Below are 26,871 nucleotides of genomic sequence, written 5' to 3'. Positions count from 1 at the left end.
TATAATTGAAGCAAGAAAGAATAACAGAAATACGTTAAATGATATAAAGTATCAACTGTACAAACAAGAGCAAACATGGTTGTCTACAAAAACAAAGACAAATGTTAAATTCAATATACGATACACTTACTTCTATCTTCAAAACTCATTTCAATGTTCCAAACATTCGATTTTTATGATAGTGACAAACACGTGTTTAATCCACCTAGCAGTGAAATGTTACCTTTTCATTTCGATCCACATGTTTTCAGCATCAATATATGTATATCTACACAGCAAAAAATGAATTGTAACAATCTCAATGTGATTGTCAATCGATGTGAAAAATATTAGACGCACTGAACATCAAATGCAATAATTTTCTATTTTTAAAGAAATATTGCAGATAAATGACACGTTATTGCATCGAAACAACGTATTGAGTAGATTACATTAGTTTGACTGATTACTTAGAGGATTCTGATAGGAAATTATGCATTTTTTCGTGTAATATTACAACCTTTAGAACGACACCAACACATTTGTGATATTACATCAAAAATGCTGCACATCACTATTCACTACTGATGTGCAGCGATTATTATATAATATTACAACAATCTTTGTGTCGTTCTAAAGGTTGTAATATTACAAGAAAAGATGCATAATTTCATATCAGAATCATATACAGTGTTCTTTGATACGATAAACGCCATTCTTGCTGAGAAGAATGTTCAAATTGGTAAGATCAATATCAACTTAAATGTATGCGTCGTCTCTCCAAGTTACCAAAAGTTCCTTCTTACCTAAAAATATCCACTTTATTAGAGCTCTAAAGTACGTGTAGCACTTTTTAGCAACTTGAATGTACAGAACAAATTCTGAGAAAACATTATCAATGCTTAAAATCTGTACACATTTTCACAGTAATTTTGGGTGATGCTTCTATTTTTTGTCGAATTCCGTTGATTGTAGGTTAAGTATCCAGAAAAATATTCAAGAAAAACGTAAACCACTTAGTCGTTTGACAATTCTGTTTGACAAAATATATATATATAATAAAACAAATTTTACAGCTTTACAACCGAGTGTCATATAGCATTCGACTCAGTTCGTCAAGATCACAAAAGTGACAAATTTTTCTTAGAGATGGCTGAACCGATTTTCACAAACTTGAAAAGTCTTAGGCCTCATACAATTTTCCTGAATTTCATTTGGTCTATCTTCCGGTTCCTGAAGTACAAGGAAATATGTGCAAATTTATGAAAAAAAGCGCACTCGATTTTCTCGGAAATTTCTTAACAGATTTTCACAAACTGTGAAGCAAATAAATGGTCTTAAAATACCTTAAAAAGTCCTCGAAAAGTTGATTCAGATCCGACTTCCGGTTCCGGTATTACAGTGCGATAAGTGAAAATATTTAATTTCATGAGTATTTTTTCACAAGCGACAGCGAAACGAGGTGCAATTTTTTTATGAAACTTACTACTAAATTCATCTAGTTAGGAGATCTTGTTAGTTAGTGTATATATAAAACTACTTTGAGACTACTAGTCCTTGGTTCCGAAAGCACTGATAATTGTGAAGAAAAGCTTCAAAAACGGAACAAAAAGTTTTCAGCAACCGATTTTCATCATATTACAAATTAAAGCTATCATTGTCTTAAAATATACTGTGCAATTTCATACAGATCCGACTTTCGGCTCCGAAATTATAGCGCAATGAGTGTCAAAACATTTAAATCGTCATTCAAACTGACGATGCAAAACTGGTACGCGTCGGTACGTGCGGTACAAAAGAAAAAAAAAATACCACCGACTTTGATCCTTTCGCAGCGTGCTTAGTTCAATTTCGTTTAGCGTGTATGGTTGCCACATAGGGTAAAATGTGTTTAAAATTGCACACCGTCATTTAGAGAGACGTTGCAAAAAAAAAGCAAAAATTCTTCTAGATTTTACTCAAAACCAAACCTTCGTCTATACCATCCCCGTTCCCGGTTCCAAAATACCAGAAATAGTCGTCAAAAACTCTAAAACGAGACTCACACGATTTTCTGAGAGATGATTTAATCAATTTACACAAACTCCAATTTTCCTATAGTCTCATAAGTTGCTGTTTAATTTCATCCGGGTTTGATTTCCGATTCCAGAACTATAGGATGAAGTGTGTTTAAAATTTTGAATTGTCACTTAGTGCGACGATGCAGAACAAAGAAAAATTCTTATTACCTTGACATAACTGTATACAAATTGAAAAGGTTATGTTAGTTCATACAAAAAGAAAAGTTCTTATTTTATTCAAGATTGAAAAAAGTGATATTTTTGAAAATATAAGTAATATGAGGTATCATTACACCACTAGATGTGTTGAAAAAGGTTTTTGTCTAAAAATCACCTAATTTTGATTTTGATCAATTTTGATTTTTTCCTAACACTGCTGACTGAATTTGATATGGTATTCAATTTTTTTTATCGTTCAGGAACGATTGTATTGAAAATTGTGTCTAGTTTTGATCCCAAACGTCATTTCACCGTGCTTCGTTCATTATTACTTTAATCATCTAGAAATGATATCGAAATAATTGGTCTACTAACACAAACTTTTCTAATCTACTCTGATTGTTTCTGCCTTTGTAGATGTATTTCTTTTTCTTGTATCCACATAGTGGGATATGAATGATGAGAGTAAAAAAGAAACAAGGTATTGTGGAAAGGGAAACTACAAAGTATTGTACAATCTCCAACATTGCTGTCTCCAACAAGAATTCCATGTATTTCGTATGGAAATACTAGGAGGCATTGGATGAAATAGTCTACGTGAATCGTATTATTCCAGTAACACACATCTCACACTTTCAGTTAGAAGGTGACATCTGTGTCAAAGTTGGAGAAATTTAAGTACATTCAAATTTTTCCCGATCTGAGTATTTATTTTTCAAGCACTATTAGTCATATCCACTTCGCGATCGATACAGAGAGCATTACAATTTTAGTTTTTTTTTACATTTATAAGTGAACGATCGATCTCGGTATGGTCCGACTGTTTCTAACTTTTTGACCTTGTGAGAAGTATAAATTGATTCCCACTCCCATCCATCAAAAGGGGGTACTCGCCCTGCAGCTCATCATCCAAAGCATAGGAATATTATAATAAGGTATCTAAATTTAAAACCATATTTAGTTTTTTATGTCGATCCTGACAGTTATTGAAAATAAACTGCAAATTTTGACAAAAAGGTTTGTACAATTCGGGAAATAATCATCAGATCGAAAAACAAAAACAATAGCGTAACTACTACCAGGTAGATCTTTCATTTGCAACTAGTCCACCTTTTAATTACGACCTTTTCTCATAGATGGGACACGCTTCTAAATTATAAAGAAGTTTGTTTAAAATAGCTGTTTTTAGCTCTAGATACGAATATACCATCTCCAAACTTTGAATTTGAAAATTATAACAAAATATAAACTGCCAACCTTAGCTACGTTTTACTCATATTTAAGAGTATGTTAAGAAATATTCTAGTTCAATTAGATGCATTAGCATAAATGATGACAGTTTCAAAATTTGAATAAGAAAATATAATAAAACGAAACTGGCTTTGGGGAAGAGAATGAAAGTGAGTGATTTGAATGTGCCCCTGATAATGGTACTAGTACCCTACGGGAAAACCCCGGCCCATATCAGTCATACTCCGAAATCCATTAACCGGTCATCAGTACTGATCATTTTGAAGACATGACATAAATAGCAAACCTCTTAATTTCTGAATAAAATTTGTTGCTGGCGATAGTAGCTGAAAAACCAGCTTTATTCAGTCCGTCAGTCCGCTTGAATTAATTCTTTCCAATTATGACACATGGTGTGAGCCAATCCGGGAAGGAGATTCCCTTCTACCCCGGGTCCGTCAACGAAACAACCGAACCAGTAATGGTTCGGCACGGTCCATAATCAGCCAAGTCACGCAACAGTTGAGACACCTCATTGTCTCTGTTATTGTTGCGAGGCTCAATTACTCGTAGAGCTTTTTTCAGCTTTATTGTTATGACTACTGTACTATTTTAATTTGACTGACTAATATGCCATTGCATTGTGGCGTGTCCCTCGCATAACGCAAAGCTACTTGAAAGCGCGAAATTTTTGGATCTATTGAATCATATTTGACGACAGTTTTTCTCACAATTTGTTTGTCCTCGTGCGTGAAAGCGGATGTGTTGTAAACTGCTCGGTCTGGTCACAAACCGAGGAGACATCGGCAAGGATCACTGTCCGTTGTCGAAAGTAGGCGCGAGTTCGTCCAAGGATTTCAAACTCTTCAGACATAAAGAATTCCACCACCACTTCAGAGCGGAGATTGGCGTAATCACGTTTCTCTTCGAAACTCGGTTCGGTATAGCCATTTCCTCACAGCAGTGTGGCCTTTGTTGTGCCAAATTCCACATGCCGAAACTCGCAACAAACGATGAAACGATGAATGGGCTCCGTATAGCACTGAAGCAGCTGGAGAGTGAATTGTGTTGGCCGGACGGTTTGTTGGTTACGCCACCGTCATACCATGCATGCACTACGCGTTGTTGACGGCCGTGTGGCGTGTGTGTGACCTTGGACAAGTCGCGCTTCGAAGTGTAGACTCGTACGTCCCGAAAAAGTGTGTCTGTTTTTGCTATATTTCTTCGTTTCCTCGACGGTTTCTTCGTCTTATCGTCGACACCGCGGTTGGTTTCATCGTTTATGGGGTCTTTTTGTTTTATTATTTTTCGGTAATAGCCCCTTGTGGCGAGCACTGCTGCTGTTTGCTATGTGCAAAGTTAATTTCTTTGTTTCTTTGTTGCTTTGACAGGGCTAGGCCATAAAAACAAACACACTGTATTACGACACTTCCTCGTAGGTCAGACCGTTGTTGTGTACTGTGAAGGGCCCGGCTCTTTCTTCCTATACACAAGATGTGGCCCCGAACCTGGTTCCGGGTGTTATAAATCACTTTTTTCACTAGAAGAGCGCAACGTCCTCTACGACTATTTTGAAGGGCGTTTCGACCATACCAGACAACATGACAACCAACGGTTGAAGTGCAAATGCAGAATGGACAATATGGCGTCCGTAAGCCCGCCCTTAAAAGATCAATGCACTCGTTGGTCAATCGAATGTGTGCCGTTGTCGGTTGATGATGTATGATAATTATTTGCTCTTTGTCGACAGTCACTGTTGTCCGAACTCTCGGCTCTATAAATAGCCGCCCACGGTTGGCCGACAGCTGCTTTTTCTTGGAGTCTAACCGATCGTATACTGACTGGCCGTGCGTCCGTGTCCCCGTGTGTATATTTGTCCGCGTTGTTTACAACGTGCGATTGCGAATGTAGACAACCATCATCTGTCATTTCGTTGCTGTGTCAATCGTAAGCAGCGTTTCATCTTCTCAGTACATTGTGCCATAAATAAATGCAATTAAGCTTCATTTAACTTAATTCCGCCAGCTTTTATGCACTGTCAGGACTGCCCAGCGAATTGAACGTTGAGTTTCAATATGTCCAGCGAAACACGATTTGTCATACTTTGTTATCGGTGACTGCTTCGAGACCAGAATTGTTATTACAAGTCGTTCCTCACTGCGGTGATAATCAACCAAGCTTACCTGATATGCATGGTATTGTCATGAGAGCGCTTCGAGTGTCTAGTTGGATGAAAGCGTAGAAAAATAAATTCCGGAATCAAGCACTGCGCACCGAACGGGGCTGACATAAAGAAGGTAAAAAGTCTTTAAAGTTCGATAAAATGATAAGCAGGCTTGTAACGACGTTCTTATTTTTTCCATTTCAGTTGGAGACCTGCTTGAAGAGCCTTTATTTGTTCAACTTGAAGTAGCAAACAGTGTATTCAATGAAAACTGAAACAGATACGAAGCTAACCTCCTACCCACAGTAGCACCATATTGGACATCCATGTTTCGTGAAGTGACATTAGTGAACTAAATTCAATTGGAGAGATTTTTTACATCTAAACTGTCCATACTCGTATGTTTGTCCCGTATGGATTTTCGACTTATTCGCATTCTGCGGCGACCAGTAGTCAATCGTCACCTCGAAGCAATATCCTGAAAGTCGTTTGATTTCGCTGTAATAATTCACAAGTGTTAAATATTCAAATTTTATTCGATATACTGATAATATTAGACTACAACAACAGAATATTATTCTCAACATTTGCTACTTAGCCATTGTAGACTAGCTGGCGCACCTTCTTGCGAACGTTCCTCATTAAATTCCGTACAGACTTCTTGGCGACAAGTTTTGACACATCTTTTTCGAACTGTTGAATGGTTTCGGCTGCCGAGACATGTTTCCTAAGATGTGCCTTCGTTAATACCCAAAATTCCTCAATTAGTCGAAGTTGTGGGCAATTTGGTGGATTCATGTCTTTTGGGACGAAAGTGACATTTTTGGTAGTATACCATTCTACCGTTGATTTCGAGTAGTGGCAAGAAGCAAGATCTGGCCAGATGACAACAGGATCCTTGTGGCTTCGAATCATGGGTAGAAGTCGTTTTTGTAAATATTCCTTGATCTATATTTCGCTGTTCATGGAAGCAGTGGTGATGAAGGGTTTCGAAATCCTCCCGCAGCTACAAATTGCTTGCCAGACCATAGATTTCTTATCAAATTTTTCGACTTCAATCGATGTCTCGGACTGGTTTAACACTTGCCCTTCTAGCACCGTATAATATTGTGGTCCTGGCAAGGATTTGTAATTGAGTTTCAAGTAGGTTGCGTCGTCCATGATTATGCAGTTCAAATTTTCAGCAAGAATCGTATTGTACAGCTTTCGAACCCTCGGCCTGATTGATGCTTCTTGTTTCGGACTACGGTTTGGTTGTTTCTGCTTCTTAAAGGTTCGAAGATTCAAACGTTCATTAGCACGAAGAACATTTGACTTCGAAGTGCCCACTTTTTTGGCCACATCCCGAACTGAAACCTCCTTCTTTTGCTCGAACGCCTTCAGTATACGTTTATCCAACTGAGGATTAGCAGGACCTTTTTTTCGACCCGTTTTCGGTTTATTCTCAAAGGTGTTATCCTCGCCGAACTTCCTGATTGCATTTCGCACGGCTTTTTCCATTACTCCTTCCATTCTTGCTATCTTTCTCAGTGACAGTTCGCGTTCTGTGCAACATTTGTACACAATTTTTCGACGTTGTTCTGCTGAAAGTCCACGCATATCGAAACAAACTAATGAAAACGAATAAACAACTACACAAGAGGTTAGAAAAAAGAGTAAACAACAGGACGCAGCCAGAAAAATTGACAGATTCTGAACCATTGCGAAATGGCAGCGGTTTTTGATTGCGTCCATACTTTCTGAGACAGTCTTTAAACATTGCGTCTGATTCGCGGTTTAAATTGAACTGCTAGACGGATATGGCACTTCAATTTAAACTGCCTAAAGCACTGATGAGCCGAAGGCGAAACTTGAAGAAAATTGAAATAAATTATGTACTTTTTTGTGTAAATCAAGCACCGCTAAATGTTCATGACCATATAAGTCAATCGCACTGCAAGTCATTGTAATATACCCCTAATGGGTGGAAGGAGGTCCCGCCCAATATCCACGAAATGGTAATAACAAAGAGTTATACCGTTTTCGTTTATTGGTCAGAGCAGCCCAAGAGCTGACCCAGAGTCGCCCAAACAACTTTTGATATGTTTGTTTTAGCAACCTGGGGTCGCTCTAGATAGGACTCCAATCGCGTAGTTTCGCTCTGAAAATTTTTCCCGGGTCGACAACATCCATGTTTGTTTATTTTTTCTTTTTTCTATGAGTTGTTGTTCAGGGCGCGTACCAAGTGTTCGTTTCATTCGGAGTCAGAGTCGCCCGCGTGTAGGTTCAAAAACGAAAACGGTATTAGTGACTCTACTCTCCCTATCCAAATCGTGTCAATCGGGTGTAGAAGGCTTTACATAAAAGTGTATCCTCTATATATGAATTAAATATTACATCCCGCATTCAATGCTCAATGCAAAATACGTTAAATAATGTTCTGGTACTCGAAATGTTGACATCATATTGGTTGCTATCTAATAAAAATCGGTCGATTAGAAACATCGCACGATTTGGAGTTATTACATTCTAGTAAGTCAGCAGCCTGCTAGTTTTGTAATTCGATGTACGGCTGTACACGGCATTCACAGCTTGATTGCGAAACCTTGGATGGAAGAGAAACTTGAAACAGATGGCCACTCTTTTCTACAATTTTACGACATATGGCATTCGATTTTAACACCTCCTGATTAACTCTTCCTATAAATTTACATGTCCCTGTTCGTTAATATATAGAGATAATTTTAAATAAAAATCTTTAACAACAAATCGGTTAAATTACGAAGTCAAAATTAGCCATTTTTATCGGATGACGCAATATTAGTTGCGAAAACTAATGGATTGTATGAAACAGTCAGCTATTTTTGTCTCAGTCCTATACCAAATTTATAAAAATGCTACCCAGCATCTAGGATAGTATGCCTAAGTCGTCTATTTTTCTTACCCAATATTTGCTTGAAAGGATCTAGATCAGGCGCGTACCAAGAAAAAAATTTCGGGGGGTGTTTCAGAACATGTTGATCAATTTCCATACAAATGGAACATTTTATATAATTATTTGAAATTTTTTTATTGTGGAGTCGTTTGTTGAAAATTATTCATTTTATTTTTTACTTATTTGAAAAAAAGAGTTTACATAATATCATACTTTTTTGAGTTTCGGAGGGGGTTTGAACCCCTAAAACACCCCCCTGTATACGCGCTTGATCTAGATTGGAAAAAAATTTACCATTTCTCTTTATTGAACATTCGAAACTCATGTTAACTGCATTGTCATTCATTAATCAAAAATTTTAAAATTTTTAAACTTGGTGGGTAGTAAAAAGAATATTGTATTAATAATAATATTAATTGACAATTAACACTTCTGACAAAATCTTGTAGTTGAATGATTTACAAAACATACCGTTCGTTGGAAATAGGTAAACAAATTTTAAATAACTATAAAAACTGACAAAAAAGATCACTCAAAACCGAAACTCTCGAATGTAACGTGTTTGACGTCTGAATATTTATTTTCCTAAACATAATCGTCCATATTCGGAGTTTTTGGGTGCCGGTTTGTTTACCTTTAATTCAGTATTTTCCAACGTTTCGATGTTTGAAATTCTATAGATTTTGTGATAAATAGAAAAACTTACACGATTTTTGCATTTTCAGTTAGTGCATAACTCGTAGCCAAACAAGTCTACCAGAAAGCGGTTCAGGCACTTGTATGCAAATTTGATTCATGTAGATAAGAAATGTTTTAGTAGGGGAATTTACTCCCCTCGGATGCCGTAGTGTAGTGTACGGCAGTATTAAGTCTAGTTATTTTGTGTAGAAAGGTTGGGTAGGAAACTACTCGATCTAAGAAGCGGATATGCCTGTAAAAATATGATATAAGATTACGGCGTAGTGAAAGATCCCGGCAGCGAAACACGACAAAAAGTAATAATATCTATATTGTATGACAAGCTTCGCCAAGGAAGTGGCTTGAAAATCGCATTTCGAGCATAGTAAAAAGTATCCAATAAACAAAACTATTTCAAAAACAACTTGAACGGAATAAGTCTCTTCTGGACATACTTCGCCACTGTCAATATGCTGGCAGCTCGCCGGCAGATTATTTCCAGTGGGCAAAGGCATAATGTCTAGCGATCACAAGTAGGCATTGGATGCGCGGGCGAAAATCGACGGTACTCTCCAGTGCGGTTATGTAACGGTTGATCGAGGACGCGGAGAATCAGTGGCGGCGACGATGCGGATGACGCAGTCGATTTGGTACGCGTATATTGCATCCGTGATTTCAAAATGGTGACTGTCCGAAAATTGTTATGCAATAATGCCAAGAAAGTTGCAAAACCGATCGCGACCTGTTTGTAAAGAACTTTCGGGTGATCATTCTGTTTGTATTCAACTTACCTACAATCGTCGAATGAAACTTTTTTGTATTTGTTTTTTTGACTATTCAAATTGCCATTGATCAAATAAGCTTAAGTAGAGGCACTTGAAAAATGCCAAGATGAAGACAAGCCTGTAGATCAGAAAAAAATGCACTCCGTAAAGAAGGCTATTACCTAATCCGTATGGTGGTTGCTGCTCTCTTGCCAGTATAGGCAAACCAAGTGAATGAACCAAAACGAGTTATGAAAAGTAACCATTTATAACACCACATACTGCAATCCTTCAATCTTCTCCTTGCTGAAGCATCAAGTTTTCCTTTCAGTGCGATCGCGGCACTCTTACTTCGTACGCGATTGACAGTTCCCCCCAACAGTGTCAATTTTGTTTCTTCTCATTTTACTCACATCAACATCGGTCGGATGTCGATGTGAGTAGGCTAAAGTGGGTCGAATTTTGCTTCGACTTTAATACAAATTCAACATTGTAGACGGAAACACTTCTGATACCGACAGCTTGAAAGGAGACAAATATATTACTGCGGATAATAGTGACCTTTATTCGGGTAATCTTTGCCAGTCGGGAGAAGGCATTTGTATTAGACAAAGAAATCTTCAGATGAGCGCACAATCCAATGCATTAAAACGCATTTCTTCTGCTCCCTTCATCGCGGTTCAGAACCGTCCGGAGAGCCGGGTTGCGCTGGCTGCGCAGCTATGGTTCGCACAACCAACTTCTGCCGTAACTGCGGTGTCGTAACGTAGGCACAGTCGGCTTTGCCCGGGGACTTATGGCGTTTCTGAACCGTAGTGGCAGATAATGGTCAGGCCAGTGTGCGAACATTTGGGCCAGCTCAAGATCAGAAACTTGTTGAGCTACTTGCAGGCCTAAGGGTACTAGTTTTCGGCCGTTGATGGATTCGGGTCGGCTGGTGAGGGTATGAAGAGCAACCAGTTTGTTGCAGATTGATTATCGGGATTGACAGCTGAACTCAGACCGTACTTATTGGTTGAATTTGCTGCATCCAGGGTGCTGAAAATATAGACTGCATTTTTTTAGTATGTCCTTAATTAAAGGAATTCGTTGTAATTGTAACGTTAATGGATACGTAATGTACGAAAATGTTGAGAAAATGGCAGTTAACAACCACTTACGGGCGTCGAAAATTCTTCTAGCCGTATAAGGCATTATCAATGATATGTATATTTTGCCAGAGTCGGTACTTAAACAGTCTTTAAACAGATTTTATATTGCCAGAATTTGGCGTAAGTGCCTGCTCATTGGATATCTGGAAAGATTCTAACTGTGAAAGCAACCGTAAGGCTTTACAAATCCGATTCGATGTAAATTGTAGTCGTTTATTCGAGCCCCGATTTGGAATGATCCCTGGCGTCAATAGAATCATAACAATAGAATTGGTCAATAGAATCGTAACAATAGAATTGGAAATCTTTTTCTGTGTGACAAATTTAGAAAAAAATTCTGGTTTGAAAGCAATTTGACACTGTGATATGAAATAATCACCGTTCTACATGTTACATAATTGAATTGCACGTCACGAAAGTGAAACGTGCTGATTTGGCAAGCAGTTTATAACTGTGGTATGAAATCAGCATCGTTTTTATGTAACGCCATTCAAGTTGAATTACAAAACGCTTTATGGAAGCAATTCTACGCGATAGGGTGCTAAGTAAACGTCATTTTCTTCCAATTTTTCAATGCTGATTTTCCATATACTGTTTTTAAACATGTATATGTTTCTAGCAGGGAAAAACCTTTGGAGCTAACATTCTTTGCATCATTTTCTTCAATAGGCATAAAACCTCCCTATCATCTGTATCAACAGATTATCTACATCCAACTGTCGCTTATCGATACGATCTGTTCTTATATGTCAACTTTTTTGCTGTAACCAACGTATAAAATCACCATCTGTTTTGAATGCCATTGAAACCTATTTTAACGCTGATTTGAAAACATTAAGCTCAGAACCTTCATCAGATACACGTCACTTTGGATATGTATCCCGGAAAACAAACTCCAAAAAAAATTAAATACAAAACCATTATCTAATCATGAGTGGAAAATTCAGGAAACTTCCTTCGAAAAATTCCAAAAAGACTCGGAATCATCCATGGAGTAAATAGTGTTAGTTATATACTATCGAAAAAATATTATATTTCTGAATATCTTTGGCATACAATAACCGTTTCCTAAACTGTTCTCGTAATATAGATGTTAATACCGCTAAAACTAAAGTTTGCTTCATCACCCCGAACTCCGATTAGCTTTAGGGTAGTGAGCCGTATCGAATAAATTATACTTAAATCTCTTTCAAATCTTTTTAATTTTTCAAAGCTATGCGTTTGTTCATGCGAATTTTCAAAGTTATGCGGATTTTTTGTGCGAATTTTCAAAGTTGTGTGGTTTTCATGCGATTTTTAAAAGGGTGCGATTTTCTTGCTTTATCTTACAAATGCACCAAATGTCGAAGTCTAGTGTTATCTCGAAAAAAGAAAAGCAGTTTCAATCAACTCTCCAGTAATTTTTTTTTCTCGTAATTTCGACGTTTTATGCATTTCTAAAACATGTAGCATCAAAAATAATTTTACGATTTCGGATATCTCAAAATCTGTCAGTCCCAACGTTTATTTAAAAAAAATCTTGATAACACCAGCTCTCGACGTTTCATGAATTTTTAAGACACCAGACGACAAAAAAAGTTTTCCCTATGTTTTGTGTTTTTTTTAATGCAAATTTACAAAGTTATCCGGTTTTCAATGCGAATTATCAAAGTTATGTGGTATTTTTTAACAATCCGAATTGTTAAAGTTATAAGGTTTTTTGTGCAGTGCGTATTCCACGCATAAAAGACTAGTAGCAAAAAAGCACAATCAACAATGACGACGACTAAAGAATGAATAATAATGCGATCGGTCAGCCAACTGCCCCTCCAAGCCTCTACACTGGATAGTAAAAACCAATTCTTCCTCAAAAAAATAACCAGAAAATAAATCGCATTTGAGTGCATACAATGTATTAAGAAGAACCATTGGATTTTAAAATTTGAAATTGTGCAAAAAAATGAATGCATAACAACAACAAATCTCAATATGGAGCTACAACTTTGTCTACCATTCAAGTCAATCCACACTTTAAAATGATAATAATCCTAAAGGTAAACTTTCGCAGCCGATTTTTAGCGTACAGAATCATTGCATGGCTAGTACTACGATCCTACTGACACTATGAATTCTTCCAGGTCTGGGTTCGAACATTCGACAACTGGCCTGAAGGACTAGCGCCCTATGCATTGAACCGCCAACTCGGGTTGAACGCTTACGCATAGACATATTAGATATAAAATTTCAGTATGTTGTACAAAAAAAATATTTTGCATAAATTAAAACATTCAATAGAATACTGGATTTGAAGGGGTTTGGATCATCTGCCTTCTGGATATAGCAGAAAACTCATCAGCGAATAAAAGGAAATTTTAACGTTTCGACACCAAATACATGGTTATCGTCAGGGAAACTCATAATTTGTTCTCGTTCGCTCATTAATTGACTGAAATTTTGTTACCAGTCTACGTTTTCAGGTATCTCTGTATAGTCAAACCTCAACTACTGAGAGGTGCGGCTGTCGGTTTAGGGCTACCTACAACAATTATCCAGTCAAAGATCAAACCTTCTTGCTTACCTGTAATCAAAAGTAGAGAGAAAAAAAAACATAGCATTAGTAATCACATCAATCGAGCATTTTCAAACGATCCCAATTACCAGAGCCACTAGTTTATTCCGTAGAGGCATTTCTTAACCACCCGCGTCCGCAATATAGGCTCATATTTCACTGATTGCACGTAGCAAGGGGCGAACCGAGGGGATTTTAATCGTAAAAAACAACAACTAGAATCACTCTCCATAGAGTTGAGGTTCAGCGAAGCTTGAAGTGTGTAGAGAAAAAAAACAAAATTACGACTCTATAGAACCGCGCGGAATAACAACAGGTGAGTGAGTGTATGTATGCCTGATTAATGTTGTTTTATGGACAACTTGCACGCGAAAAAAAAGAAACACTACACACTTATACATCATGAGTAACAATCCGGTCTCCTCACTTCTCATTGAAAGCGAATGGCCAGACGGGTAGCTGGAAAGAGTGCGGAGCATAGAGAACAATTAATTTATGCAATTTTCGCGTCTCGTGCGAAGTAGAAATACGGAACGGACGAACATGAGTTGGTGTGGTAATTAAACTCTTACTTTTTAATGAAAGATGAGCATTGGTAAGAACTGGTCTATGCCAGTGGATCGGCGGTCTGGAAACAGACCATGTTCAAGACACTAGGTCGATGTGGTAGCGCTGGTGCGAATCCGGTGCGAATGTTCAGCCCAAAACGGAGATGATTTATTTTAATGATTTAAGATTTATAACAACCCACACTGATGGAGTTCCCTCTGGCCCACCGAACCACCAGAGGATCGCTGGTCGCAAAGATGGCAAGTTCGAAAATTGCATAATCGATCGATTCGCGGTGCGAAAAATAAGCTCAACAGAATAAGTAGCAATAACGAAAATCATATGAGTGCAGTGAGCCGATGATTTTATGATGCCCCTACTATTTCGACCAACGTATGAGAGAAGCGCACAAATAAAGCCACATACGTAGCGAAAATGGCCGTCGAATCTAGGTCTATTATCTAATCGCGGAATCGAGGTGGATCGATCAGTGCTGTTAAGGCCACGCTACGGCTGCAATCGCTCAGTGAAAGTTACACAACATCTTGTGGTACGGCTTTTGAAGCACACGAACAGCCGCTGGGTTGTTGTTGGTCAGGTTTTCTTTTCGTTCACTACGTTTCCTTGAAACGAGGCCAAACGGCTAGATAGACCTGTCGATAGCTGCAAAATTGCATCTGGTGTTTCGTTCACTCAAAGGGATCAAATTCAACAGTTTCCGTCCTGTGTAAGCAAGTGTAAGGAACACCTGCTGATGAGTAGTTTGTCATTCGAAACTTTTTCCGTTCGCGCGAGCAAGTGCCTGTCGGAATCTTCTACTTATCAACTAACGGCATGCATCGTTGTGTCGGTCCCCTTATTAAAGGATGAACCGTGGGAATGTTACGCCCCTAATACTAAAAAGCTAGCTCAGTTCCCCCAACAGAAAAAAAAAAACAGATAAAGATATATGCGCGACGAAAAACATACGCGCCCTACCGTGCCGTCAGTATTTTTAACCCGCATCCGAGCAGGCCGAACAATATTGGAAACACCCGCATAATTAAACACAATACCACAGGGGAGAAGTTTCCTGCTTTCCCGAAAGAATATCGAAGCAACCGATGGTATTGAAGAGTTTTTCAAGGTTTGCTCTGATGATTCTATTGCTTTTTGGTAATTCAATTTACGTGAAGGTCGTTGTGGCGGTAGAATCAAAATGCGGGTCAACCTGGGGTTGACTTTGCGGAAAGAACCAGTCATAGCAGATAGCAACAAAAACCTTGACTTCCGTGACCTATTCGGCAAACGACAGAACGTTACAGTTCAATACACTCAAAAGAAAAGCAGCGGTGAAAATTACACAATCAAATAACCGTTGGCGACAGTCTAGTTCTGAGTCATCAGTAAGTGTTCTTTTTTTTCAATTTGCCCTACTACTTAGTGTTTCTAGCCTCATGACTCGAAGTAGACAAAAAAAATAGCACAAAAGTCACTGATAAATAATGTTAATGAATGTCTGCGACTGATGGAATGTGTGTTCCGAACGTGGAACAACGAAGGGTGTTTGGAAGTTACGGAGTCCAACTACAAACAGACAAAGCAGACCGGAGAAGACGTTCAGAACACAACGTTTCAGCTGTTGTGGTGTCGCTGCTGCTGATGATGATCAAAAGGACAACCAAGACAAAGGCAGCCGAGACTTCCGTGTGTGGTGTGTGCTCTGTGTTTTTATTTCGGTTCAGCAAAAAACGAAAAAATAAATCAACCCACAGTTCAGCGATAGAGCCGGTTCAACGAGCGGTCAAGACTTCCTGTTCTTGGGAGGGGGGCGCGCGAGTTGTTAATTTCAAGGACGTCTCGCAAATGGCGCAACAAACCGGTCGAGACTACCGGGAAAACGTTTATTTCAGCTCATTTTCAAAGAGGGGCGAATCTAACATTAACAGTAAGTAAAGATTTAAAATCTGTTCTACATGCGTCTATTTAATGTATTGGTGTTATGTCAACTCACTATGATGTTTCAAATCAGAAATAAACAAACAAAATAAATGATTTCGAAAACGAAAGTTTTGTCACGAACTTATAGAGAAAATTTCTCGATGATAGTGAGCTACAGTGCTTTTTAATGATACTGTATTATTCAGTGCAAAACATTTCCTGCTAATATTGACAATTTCTGATATGTCATTCGACGCTTGACATTTCGCCTGTCAGATCTCGCTACCCACGCTCACGTAAGAAATTTAAAACAATGTTCTATTCGTGTCTCGAATTTTTATTAATTTAAAACAAATTCGTCGAGCAGTTTTAAATCTGTTTCAAATTTGTGCTCGAAAAATAGAACTAGGATCCCAGCGCTGTGATTGACATGTTTTAGTCGTAGATCTAAAATAGATCAACCCATACGTAATAAAACAGCTTTGCGAACAACTTAAGAAACGAAACCATCGAAACGTAGGATGTAAAAACCATTCTGAATAGACAGATGGAAGACAATTCACAATTAGTAGTACGATTCTGAAAAAGAGCTAAGCATTTCCATATGACGACCATTGCTGATTGTAGATTTCAGTTTAGGGTATGAAATCTGCTGGTCAACCATCACCAGTACTAGTACTGCAGTTGTATTCACATACATATAAAAAGAGACACAGAAATTTCACTTTCATTTTCCCTGAATAACGGACGGGCAGGGACGGTTTGCTGGTTATGCTGGCTGCTGGTAATTTGACAGCCTGACTCTCCGCACTGTATAGCATATCCAGCCAGCTAGCCAGCTAGTCAACCAGCCAATCAGCCGAAAGCTGCGGAAGGCATGAACAACTCGAGCAATAATCATCATCTGTGGCAAGCAAGCTATTAAAGTAATAAATGAGTGTGAATTTAAATAAACGGTCGTCCGGGTTGAGGGTGAGCAGAGCGCTTAACTTGTCGCTGGCGCCAAACGGTCGGCTCCACCCCTTCCAGCTGTCGCCAAACAGGGGCTCCAATGTGATTTGTAGCGTATTCGAATAAAAAGCAATTAATAAATAAAAAAAAACGTACTTCGCTGTCGGCCCGACTAGCCTGAGCCAAACTCTCCCGCGAATCGTTGTCAGCTGCTCTGTTGTAGTCCCCCGACCGGCTTGGTGTGGATTTTGTTTCGGTAAAACGCAGTCAACGAACACCAGTTCCGGGTTCCCTTCGAAGTGTCGCCATATCATGCCGGTTATAGCGGGCCGAGGAGGGGCGTGATTTTGAATAAGACTCAATTTCTGCTCATTTAATTCAATTCTTCAACTGAGCCCGCTTAGCAGTGAAGCGGCGCGACTTTTCTTCATCACTTGTCTTCATCAAGCTCAATTTCAGCTAGTTGAGACCGCTCTCGGCACAGGCAAGCGAACTGTGTGCCGTACAAATATGTGGTGAGTGCAAGCAACCATACTGTTGTTCTAGAGTACGACAAACCGAGTCTAGGAGCGGCGGCAATGTCCTTTTAATGCGTTTCGAGTTGCTGATTGAATAGGAAAAATTTCCATTACTTCCATTCTGGGATGGGTCTGCTGTAGCGATCCACGAATGGCAGTCGATTTATTCCATGTCAGGCTCGCTGTCAGATCGCGTTTGGTTCGATTCTAGTCCACCAGACAAGGAGCAAAATTGTTTTGAAGCTAGACCACGTTGTTGTTGGATCATGTTTACTATGTTGTAATGCGAAACCTCAACGGGTTGATTTTTTATCTCACTCTCTCTCTCTCTACTAGTGCTAACTGGTTAAAAACCTCAATGCGGAAGGGAGTCTGTAGAAAAAAGCTGAGACAACCGACGGAGAAAACCTGTTATTAGTGAACCACAGGACACCCCCTTCCCTCACTTGTCAAGGTGATGTTATAATAAAAACTTAGTCCATGATTCGAAGAAGCGATGCTGTCAGTTTATCGGACACAGAACTCCGACGACATGTAATGCAATCCAGTTCCCAGCTTGTTCTTGGCAGGAACGACAGTTTTGAAGTGCACTGATGAGGTAAGCATCGCCAACCGAAACGACCAGTGAAAGTTATTTATTTGCATAAAAAGTTACAGCACAAATACCGACAAACTACGTCAACAGTAGTAAAACCTCCCACATCAGACAACAACCGGAGGCGACCAACACCTCTCAGTAGCAGCAGCAGCAGCAGCCGAACAGAGCTTGGCCATTGGTTGACGACATTTAATTTATTTGTGCTTTTGAGTTTTTGATGACCAAAAAAATTGAATAACAAGAGAAATTATGCAAATTTTTTTCCGCGTACTGGGCCATACAACCACAACAAAAGAGTGTCCGTTTTTCGGTAAATTTCGGTGGCTGACTGGCTTTTTCCGAAATGGGTAGCCGTGTCTTCTTGTTGGTACCGAACCCACTGAGCTGGGCCGGATCCGAATCTAAAGTGGGTGATGAGTGCTTCAGGTAGGTTGCTTAGTTCGATGGGTTACGGAGCCAGCTGTTGGACCGTCAAAGTCCTTCCCCGTTTATTTAATTGTTTGGTAATCGGTACGAGAGTTTTGTTATTGTGGTCATCAAGTAGTTGCGTCACGAGGATGAAGCTCAGATTGAACCAGGGGAATTCAAAGTACAATGCGGGGAGGCTTAACTTTTATAAAATGTTCGAAAATCTATCAATCACTAGACGGGATGCTAGAACTTATTGTCATTAATTAGACGAAAACTAAATATACGTTTTACTGTCCAATTAAATATAAGAGAAATACACAAATTGTGTTAGATGTTTTGAATGTTCAAAAAATCATTTGTATGATCAAATTGATGCAATGTAAAATTCTTCTTTGGCGGTTCGTTTTTCTTATACTCCCGAAAACTTCTTTCAAACAAATAATTATGTACAAATCAGAGTGGATGATTCTACATAGTTCCAATTTTACTGTGGTAATATGTCTGGGTTTTCTTAATAAACAGGTCACCCGGAGTGCCTCGTGTAACATATTTTGGTGAATTCGGCAAGCCCATGTCTCATATGCATAGATTCATGATTCGTCGCACATCACGATCCTATAGATGTTTTTTGAAGCAACGCGATAGAATTTTCTCCATATTTCTTTTGAAAAATCGATTCGAGTCCTTTTTGAACAGTTGTCAAACTATGCGGTATCCAACGCCGACATATTTTCTTGGACTGTCAAATGTTTGTGCAGTGTTGTATGTATGAAATGGAAACTAAGACCCTGGATCTCACGGTAAGTTTCATGCGAACCTTTTGAAAGCAAGTCATACCCAATAACAATGTTCTCTGTCACAACAGCTAATTTTAGACACCTCTCACTAAATTCGTCCTGGAGCGCACGACGATCACGATTAAGTTTGGAAAAATCATCGAAACACGGTTGCCAGCGATTGACCCTTTTCACTAAAAAATGAAGTGAGTTGATCGGTACCCTGTTATTCAGATGAACCACGGAGAAGGTCGTAATGAATCTGAGCACGGAAGATTTCTCGAGAAAATTCAGAGCTGCATTTTTCAATTCTCTACAAATACCACAAGACTACTCGAAAGATAATCTTAGTATGCATACTATTTCAAACATGTTGCCATATCTTAAAATTTATCGATTACTCCTCGTTTTGGCGCGATATATCCCATTTGATACTTGTAACTCTAATGGATTGATAGAGAGTTTACATCACACACACACATAGATCATGGATTGATTAAAAAGAACTTTCTCTACATATGGTAAATGCCAAGATAATGTTTTATAAAAATACATATGAATGTATTCTTATACATTTGATTTGGTTGTTGTTGGAATATCATTCTAAGAGTTTGCGAAAACGGGAGAAAAAATTAGATTGTGAATTTAGAACAGAATTTAACTTCTTGCTGAATCACTTCATTTGTTTTCTTCGAAAGATATGACACCACAGGTTATTTTAGCGCAACTAAATATTATGAATAAAAAAAAATTGGTTATTTGTTATTTAGTTATGTAAGTAAAATTTTGCTCGAGCATCACGAAATTCCATACTATTCGCACGCACAGTTGGTGAAACTGTTAAATATTGAGAGCTATCGAAACCACAACAATGAGAAATCAAAGCAAATTTGAAAATATGGAAATACAGGTACAAATTATTTTCCCGCTCGATAAATAATTAACAAAACTTTTCATATGTTATAGACAAGATATATATTATAAATTATAAGAGTACACTTTTTTACCAATCGAACTTGAAGAATCTATTTTGATGTTCAATACTGTGCTCGAACATGCGATATAAAGATCCGATAAGCGGAGAAACGAAATCATACATCTCACAATTTAGTGAACGTTATCGATATTATTGGCTATGATTGTAGATCGTAGAAAGAGGCTTTGGAGCATTTAGGAGAGATGCTAAGAGAATAGGTTTGACTATAAACTCTACAAAGACAAAGTACATGCTGGACTGTGGAGAAGGAGAAAGCTCAAACGGTTTTGGATCCGAATATTCATGGGATACCATGCAAGGTTGTCGACGAATTCATATGCGAAATCGATGATAGCTGTAATAAAAAAGATCTGTTCGTGAAGAGTTGGAATCCCGTTGGCTATCATAGTTTTTATGGCCATGAGACATGATCATTTAAGGGAGTGAATTTTTGATTAATCTACGTATTTCAGAGAAAAAATCTGCCGTCAATAGTCGGAGGTAAAGTGAAATGTGAAAATTTTATCAGCTATAGGGTAACAGAGGTGTTTTGGCCCATCTTAAAAACTTTATGGATTTAATCGATTTTAAGTAACCCATGTTACATCAATTTGAAGATAATCACATTAAATTGTTGAAGGGGTTTTCAAAGATATTAAAACATTTGGTGGATATTTTTACAAAGTGGACCAAAATAAAATTAATCCTAAAGTGGGCCAAAATATCTCTGTTACGCTACCTAGTATACAAATATGGAGACTGGATGGTCTACATTATACACAACACTTTCGTTGAATGTGTGACATGGAAAAGGAAGTGCAGAGCGACTGTAAAATGATGAAAACTACAATTCGAAAGGTCATAATCCGGAGATGGGATATTCACTATTTCTAATAAGTTCGCCGAAACAGCTGGAGGGAAAATTAGGGTATTAGAGTAGTTTGTAATGGGATTCGGAAGTATGGTGAGAAAGTTTCCTCATAAAACAAGAAATATAGCGCGATCCGAAAACATCACAATACAGTATTATTTTAGCCGCTTGTTATCAGCTAACGGGATCTTACCAAAGAGATTGGTATAGAGACTTCTTTAAAGTATCCTATGCGAAACTATGTGAAGGTATTTTGGCACATAGCGAAACTATGTGAAGGTGTTTTGGTGCTGACAAAGGTGTAATTTTGAAAACAGGATGAGGTAGCGGATTTCATTACAGCTTTTCAAAGATACTGTAAAGTCTTCTAATATAATTGGCAACACTAAGGATAATTCGCGTCAATTAAAAACAAAGCTAGTGGATATACTAAAGTGAAATAGGTAAAAACATTGAATTTATTGTGTTTATTTGAGCTAAGAGCAAAAATTAGAAAACGTTTGAATCCATTTGATACCACTGAGGCAGGGCTAATCGATGGAATGATGTCCTAGAACACGTTTCGCTTTGTATACGAAATCGGTCATCGGAATTCGGTTCAACCTACATTTAATAGAGCCAGAGAAACAAGTTAAAATTAAAATCTATCAAGTATTTTTTTATCAGTAAATCACTGTCATCTAAAGGGGATTAAAGTAGGATAAACATACTCATTGTTGTCGTTTGTTTATGATGTTTAGTAGTCGACGAAGTTATAAATCAGTCGGTCAATGAACATAAAATTACTGAAGTATTGTTTAGTATGGCGAATTTTTGTCATAATAGATATCGAAATAAAACGTTGGAACTACTCCATGAAAATGAAATCCTTTCTTGTCACAGATATAATTGAATATTTCGAAATTATAGTCATCGAATGCGCATTTCGAAGAAAGACTTAATACATAGTTATTTCTCATTATGATTGCATTCTAGTTGAGTTTAAATAACAACACCGCTACCGTCAGAAAACAAGAAAAACACACACATTGAAAATTCAATAGGAAATTTCTGTTTATTCGAACCTGTTGGCTGAATGATCGAAAACAACAAAGATTATGTCCACCGTTAATCAACGTATCAAATCAACACTGCCTCGGCAACAAACAAGTCAACACGAATGCAAGCTTTTCGATCGTAGTTCGAAGAAGCCATGTGAGCTGACCCTAATTGACATCGACAGTAGAAGGACCTTGTTTAGCTAACACATCGTAGCGTATTTGTCAGACATGATTTGTGGAACAAGCTAAACAGTAGGCCGTGTCCCAATGATACCGGTCGAGGCAACAATTGTTCCCTACACCGTTAAACAGAACACACCAGAAATTTATCGAATTCAGCATGTTCTCAGAAAAGTCTAGATGAAATTTTATAAAATTATTTTCTAAGTGTAATGCCGATCGATCCATGGTAAGAAAAATTAATTTAATTGTAGATCAAAAGCCTGAAAGAATTGAGTTCATGTTCATTGTATTTGCATGATGCGATGGACTGAACGCCGAGAGAGGATTTCAATTTGGCGTAGATAATATTAATTATAAAGACACGTTACATGCATAGAGCGGTGCAATTGGTATAGTGTTTGGATCTCAATAATGGGTGATGGTTTTATTAGTTGATTTTCTGAAGCTAATGTCAATGCAATGCTCCTATTTGAACCATGTTTTGGTTTCCACAGATTTTAAATTAAAATTTAATTTTTTTCTAAATGGTACATTTTCGACTTTTGTATTGTCCATTGCATGGAAAGCTGCGATGTTCAGATCTTTAAACATTTCCGTTATACTTCTTAAGACTTCGCTCAACACTCTCATCTTCAGTATGGAATGTGGGGCATTCATCAAATACTTTTCCAAAAATATCGTTTCGTTTGATTCAGAATAAATTCAATAAACACCAAAATGTGTGAAAATGTAACTTTTTTATATTATCCCTAAAATGTGTGAAAATCTTACTAACGTTGGAAATATAATATCTTGACTACTAGTTCGTAATTGTTTTACCTACATTATATTTAAGTAATATCAGAAAATAAGGGTTTTGTACTTGATAAATTATTTTTATTATCGGGATTCCAACCTTGTGGTCAATCAGACTCCAGGGTTGGAAATAATCGTCAGTAGTAGTCATTACTGAAACTTTTGAACAAATAGTACTTTTTAATGCAGAACTAAAAATTAGTACTTTATCATGCAGAAAGTTTTGTGCTAAGTACCCATAATATTTATGTTTCTTTTGATTGACGACGAAGTAGTATTGTTTGGTAGATTTTCCACCTCGTTATCAATCTGGTTCGAAAGCTCAAAGCAGAAGTTAAAATTGATTGAATTTGTACCCAAAGGAATACAGATATTCTACACACCAGATCAGTTGGCGCAAAATGCACCAAAGTTTGTAGTCGTCGGCAGAAATCCAGCCAAAATTTAAAATTGCACAAGCAATTTTAACACAAAAAAGTCAGTATGGAAATGATGAAACAAATATCCAGATACTAGAACCTCTACGATCCCGCCTCGAACCAGCAACAGGTTGCCCTCATCACACTCACTCCCAGTGCCTCCTATGCCCCTGCTATAGACATTTATGCTGCACTCATGCGCACAAAACCATTGCCAGCATCGGCCGTATGAGAGAACTTGAATGCTTCGACCGTAGCATAAAACAACGAACCTACCTTTAGTGTGAAATCACCAAAATCATAGAACGCCCCGGTGTGCATAATCGCGGTAGACATTCTCCGTTGTTTTGCTAACAGGAGCTTCTGTTGACGACTTTTCAGTTCTCCTTCGGTGGCAGCAGGCTTGGATGCACTATTTCTTGCTTAGAAACTTCGGATATTCTTCCTTTTTCCTGCGAACGAACAGCTATTTCTGGCAGACAGGCAGGCTGAACCCGGCTCACCGAGGGGCTTGTCGATTTTTTTACCTATACCCGCGCGTGTCACAAAATAAGCACCGTGTTTCACTTCGTTTCCAGTTTCCACTCGTGCAGAGACTTGATCGAAAACTGGCGGTGGGTAATCAGAAAATGCACTATTTTTGCCAATCTGCAAAGAATGATTTTCCTATATTTCACTTTTTACACTTGAGCACTTTTGCACTTCCTTGTCACAGCTTTTCTTTTTTAGAAATTCGAAATTTTTATTCTTTTTCAAAGAGCACTCTTCTTCTTTTTCTGCAAAGAAAAAAGAAAGAAATCAAAAATCACTTTGTTTGCTTTTTTGTTGGTTGGTTTTGTGTCACACAACTCAAACTGATTCGTGATTCATTTTTGTTTCGTGTGACAAACTTGTTCCACAGGTAATTTTTGCCTATGCCGTGCAAAAATTGCTGAACAATCGAATTTACTTTCTACGTACTTTTCGGTGCGCTGTACGGTGCCGAAGCTGGTTTCGAATCTCGCGGGGGCGAAAACAGGTAAGAAATTCCCTTTTGTTCTGTTTTGTTATTAGTATGTGTACCGGACGATTTTCTGTTTTTTTATTGGTGTGTTCAGAGATTCCGCGCGAAACTGGCGGCTTTTCGGTTCAATGTTCAAAAACAAAAACTGGTCTGATAGTTGGCACTTGTACTACGTTCTGTTCTAATCGATTGACTCCTTGGCAGAAAAACAAACTAAGAGTTAGCCTGTAATAATTTTTGCTTCACTGCGCTCCGCTTCTAGACACGGTCAGAGTGTGTTCAAATGGCTACCTCTACTCTGTACGCCGCTCGATTCAAAACTGACAGAAATCGCACTGGAACAGTCTATCGATATGCCTACAGAACAGCAAACTACACAAAAACCAGCGCCGATTCGAGCCGAAGACGCAGCATACGGTTCGTTAACTGAGCCGCGAGCGGAGTCTGAAACAGTTCTCTCACTATTTTCTCTCAGCGGAGCCATTCGTTTGATTTTAGAGTGGGGGGTAGTGTCATAGCAGCTTGAGTTTTGCTGCGGGAGCTTATTTTTCCCCTTAATATTAGAATTTCGTTTTTTTACTATACGTGTACTTTACCTCTGCCTATAGCAGAAACGGCACAGAATCTGCAGAATGACGCCGTGTTTTGTTTGGTTTTCGTTTTGTGTTCTGCGTGTTGCTCAGTGCCGCGTTTATGCTGATGTATGCGAGAGATACTTTTGATATTTCGCTGAATCTCTCTCTCTCGCTCAACGCGAGTTTGACGACTTGCGATCACGCAGAGCGCAGAGTTAGGGTTTCGTATACCGGTTGAATATTATTAGCTTGATATAAATTCGCTTAGGAATTAATGTTTGAATTCATTTTTGTTATTGAAAATAAAATTTCTGATATGTGATAGTATAAACAGTTAAAAATGTTGTTGAAAGAAAATTTATATTAATTGTACATGTAGGCATACCTCCAGATAACAAACAAAAAATCTGCCTTTATATTTTTTCGAAAATAATTTAGCACTGTTTGTCTCAATGAAGATTTGTGTCTTCTGTTCAAGGACTTGCAACACTGTGGTGCTCATAATATTCAAATAATTTTATTATGAAACATGAAAATTTTTTATTTCACATATTTAGTAAAACACAATGTCCAAATTATCAAATATGAATATTTCAACAAGTTTCAATTGATACATCGGTCTCATCATTGCACTTCACCCTTGAAATCAAAGGGGAGACCGGGGCTAGTCCGGACACGGGGTTAAACCGGAAAGCTTAAATATCTTATAAACAAGCAATTATTTCGATCCAAGAATTGACTTTGTGAACGCGTTTTCATGTGACAGACAAGTGTCAGTTAGTTGGATGACGTTAAATCAATTCGTTTTGGCGTTAATCGTGCTTGTGTAAAAATGTGTACACTTATTGCTGACTTTTTTTTTAATTTTTTGATTTTTTGCTAATTTCGTGCTGAATAAAGTGTGAGTGCTTTCGATTACGTGGAAAATAAAATTGTTGCGTCTCGAAAATGAGCGGAGCTAAACCGGACAAAAAATGTGGGGCTCGACCGGACACATAATTTTCAACTTGTAATTTATAACGGATTCTTGAAACATACCTAAATATTAATATCTCTATTTCCATTCCACTTCCTATCACTTATTAAAACTAGATTTACTATAAATTTAAGTAAAACGTTCATTATATTTAGCGATACAATCAAATAACCTTCAATGAAGACACTGAAGTCAGTTTCAAAATCAATTATTTGGTATTGCAGAGTGTAAAGTTTCGAGACACCTTTATTTCCGGCTAGCAGGATTATGTCCCGGGTTGGCGGTTCAATGCATAAGGCACTGGTCTTACAAACCAGTTGTCGTATGTCCCCGACCTGGAAGGATTCGTAGTATCAGTAGAATTGTAGCACCATCCATGCAATGGTTCTGTACACTCTGAATCGGCTGCGAAGTCTGTGAAACAGAAGGTCAAATTCCACTACAGGAATGTAATACCAAGGCTTTGCTTTTAGGATTATGTCTCACGCAATATTGAAACCAACAAACAAACCATCCGAGCACGGTATCATTCCTTTTGCGCTCATTAAGTTATCTTAAGATTTGGTGCCTTACTGTATTCGCTCTTCATTCATGTGTGAAAATTTATTGTCCGGTTTAACCCCGCGGTTCCTAAATATTGGGCTTTGGGTTGGTCACTTCATG

The 26,871-nt window shown here is 38.1% G+C and overlaps 1 protein-coding gene and 1 long non-coding RNA gene across 2 annotated transcripts in view; one reads left to right on the top strand and one right to left on the bottom strand.

Annotated features, from left to right (window-relative positions):
* Positions 1-25,024, bottom strand: part of LOC131433728 (protein TIS11) — a 34,450-nt gene extending 9,426 nt beyond the window's left edge. Inside the window, exons 1-2 of the mRNA XM_058600298.1 lie at positions 24,615-25,024; positions 23,931-24,430 (exon numbers count right to left, since the gene is read on the bottom strand). Of these exons, the coding sequence (XP_058456281.1) occupies positions 23,931-23,990 (60 nt within the window). The 5' untranslated portion in view covers positions 23,991-24,430; positions 24,615-25,024. The remainder of the gene's footprint in view (positions 1-23,930; positions 24,431-24,614) is intronic.
* On the top strand, positions 5,144-6,143 carry LOC131433729 (uncharacterized). Its single transcript, XR_009230296.1, has 3 exons — positions 5,144-5,375; positions 5,454-5,725; positions 5,797-6,143. It is a non-coding gene; the product is annotated as an uncharacterized LOC131433729 (long non-coding RNA).
* Positions 25,025-26,871: the final 1,847 nt, after the last annotated feature.

This window comes from Malaya genurostris, chromosome 3 (genome assembly GCF_030247185.1).
Source record: "Malaya genurostris strain Urasoe2022 chromosome 3, Malgen_1.1, whole genome shotgun sequence".
In the NCBI taxonomy this organism is placed as follows: Eukaryota; Metazoa; Arthropoda; class Insecta; order Diptera; family Culicidae; genus Malaya; species Malaya genurostris.
Note: the sequence above shows the minus strand (reverse complement) of the source record. Positions and strands in the feature narration are given on the sequence as shown.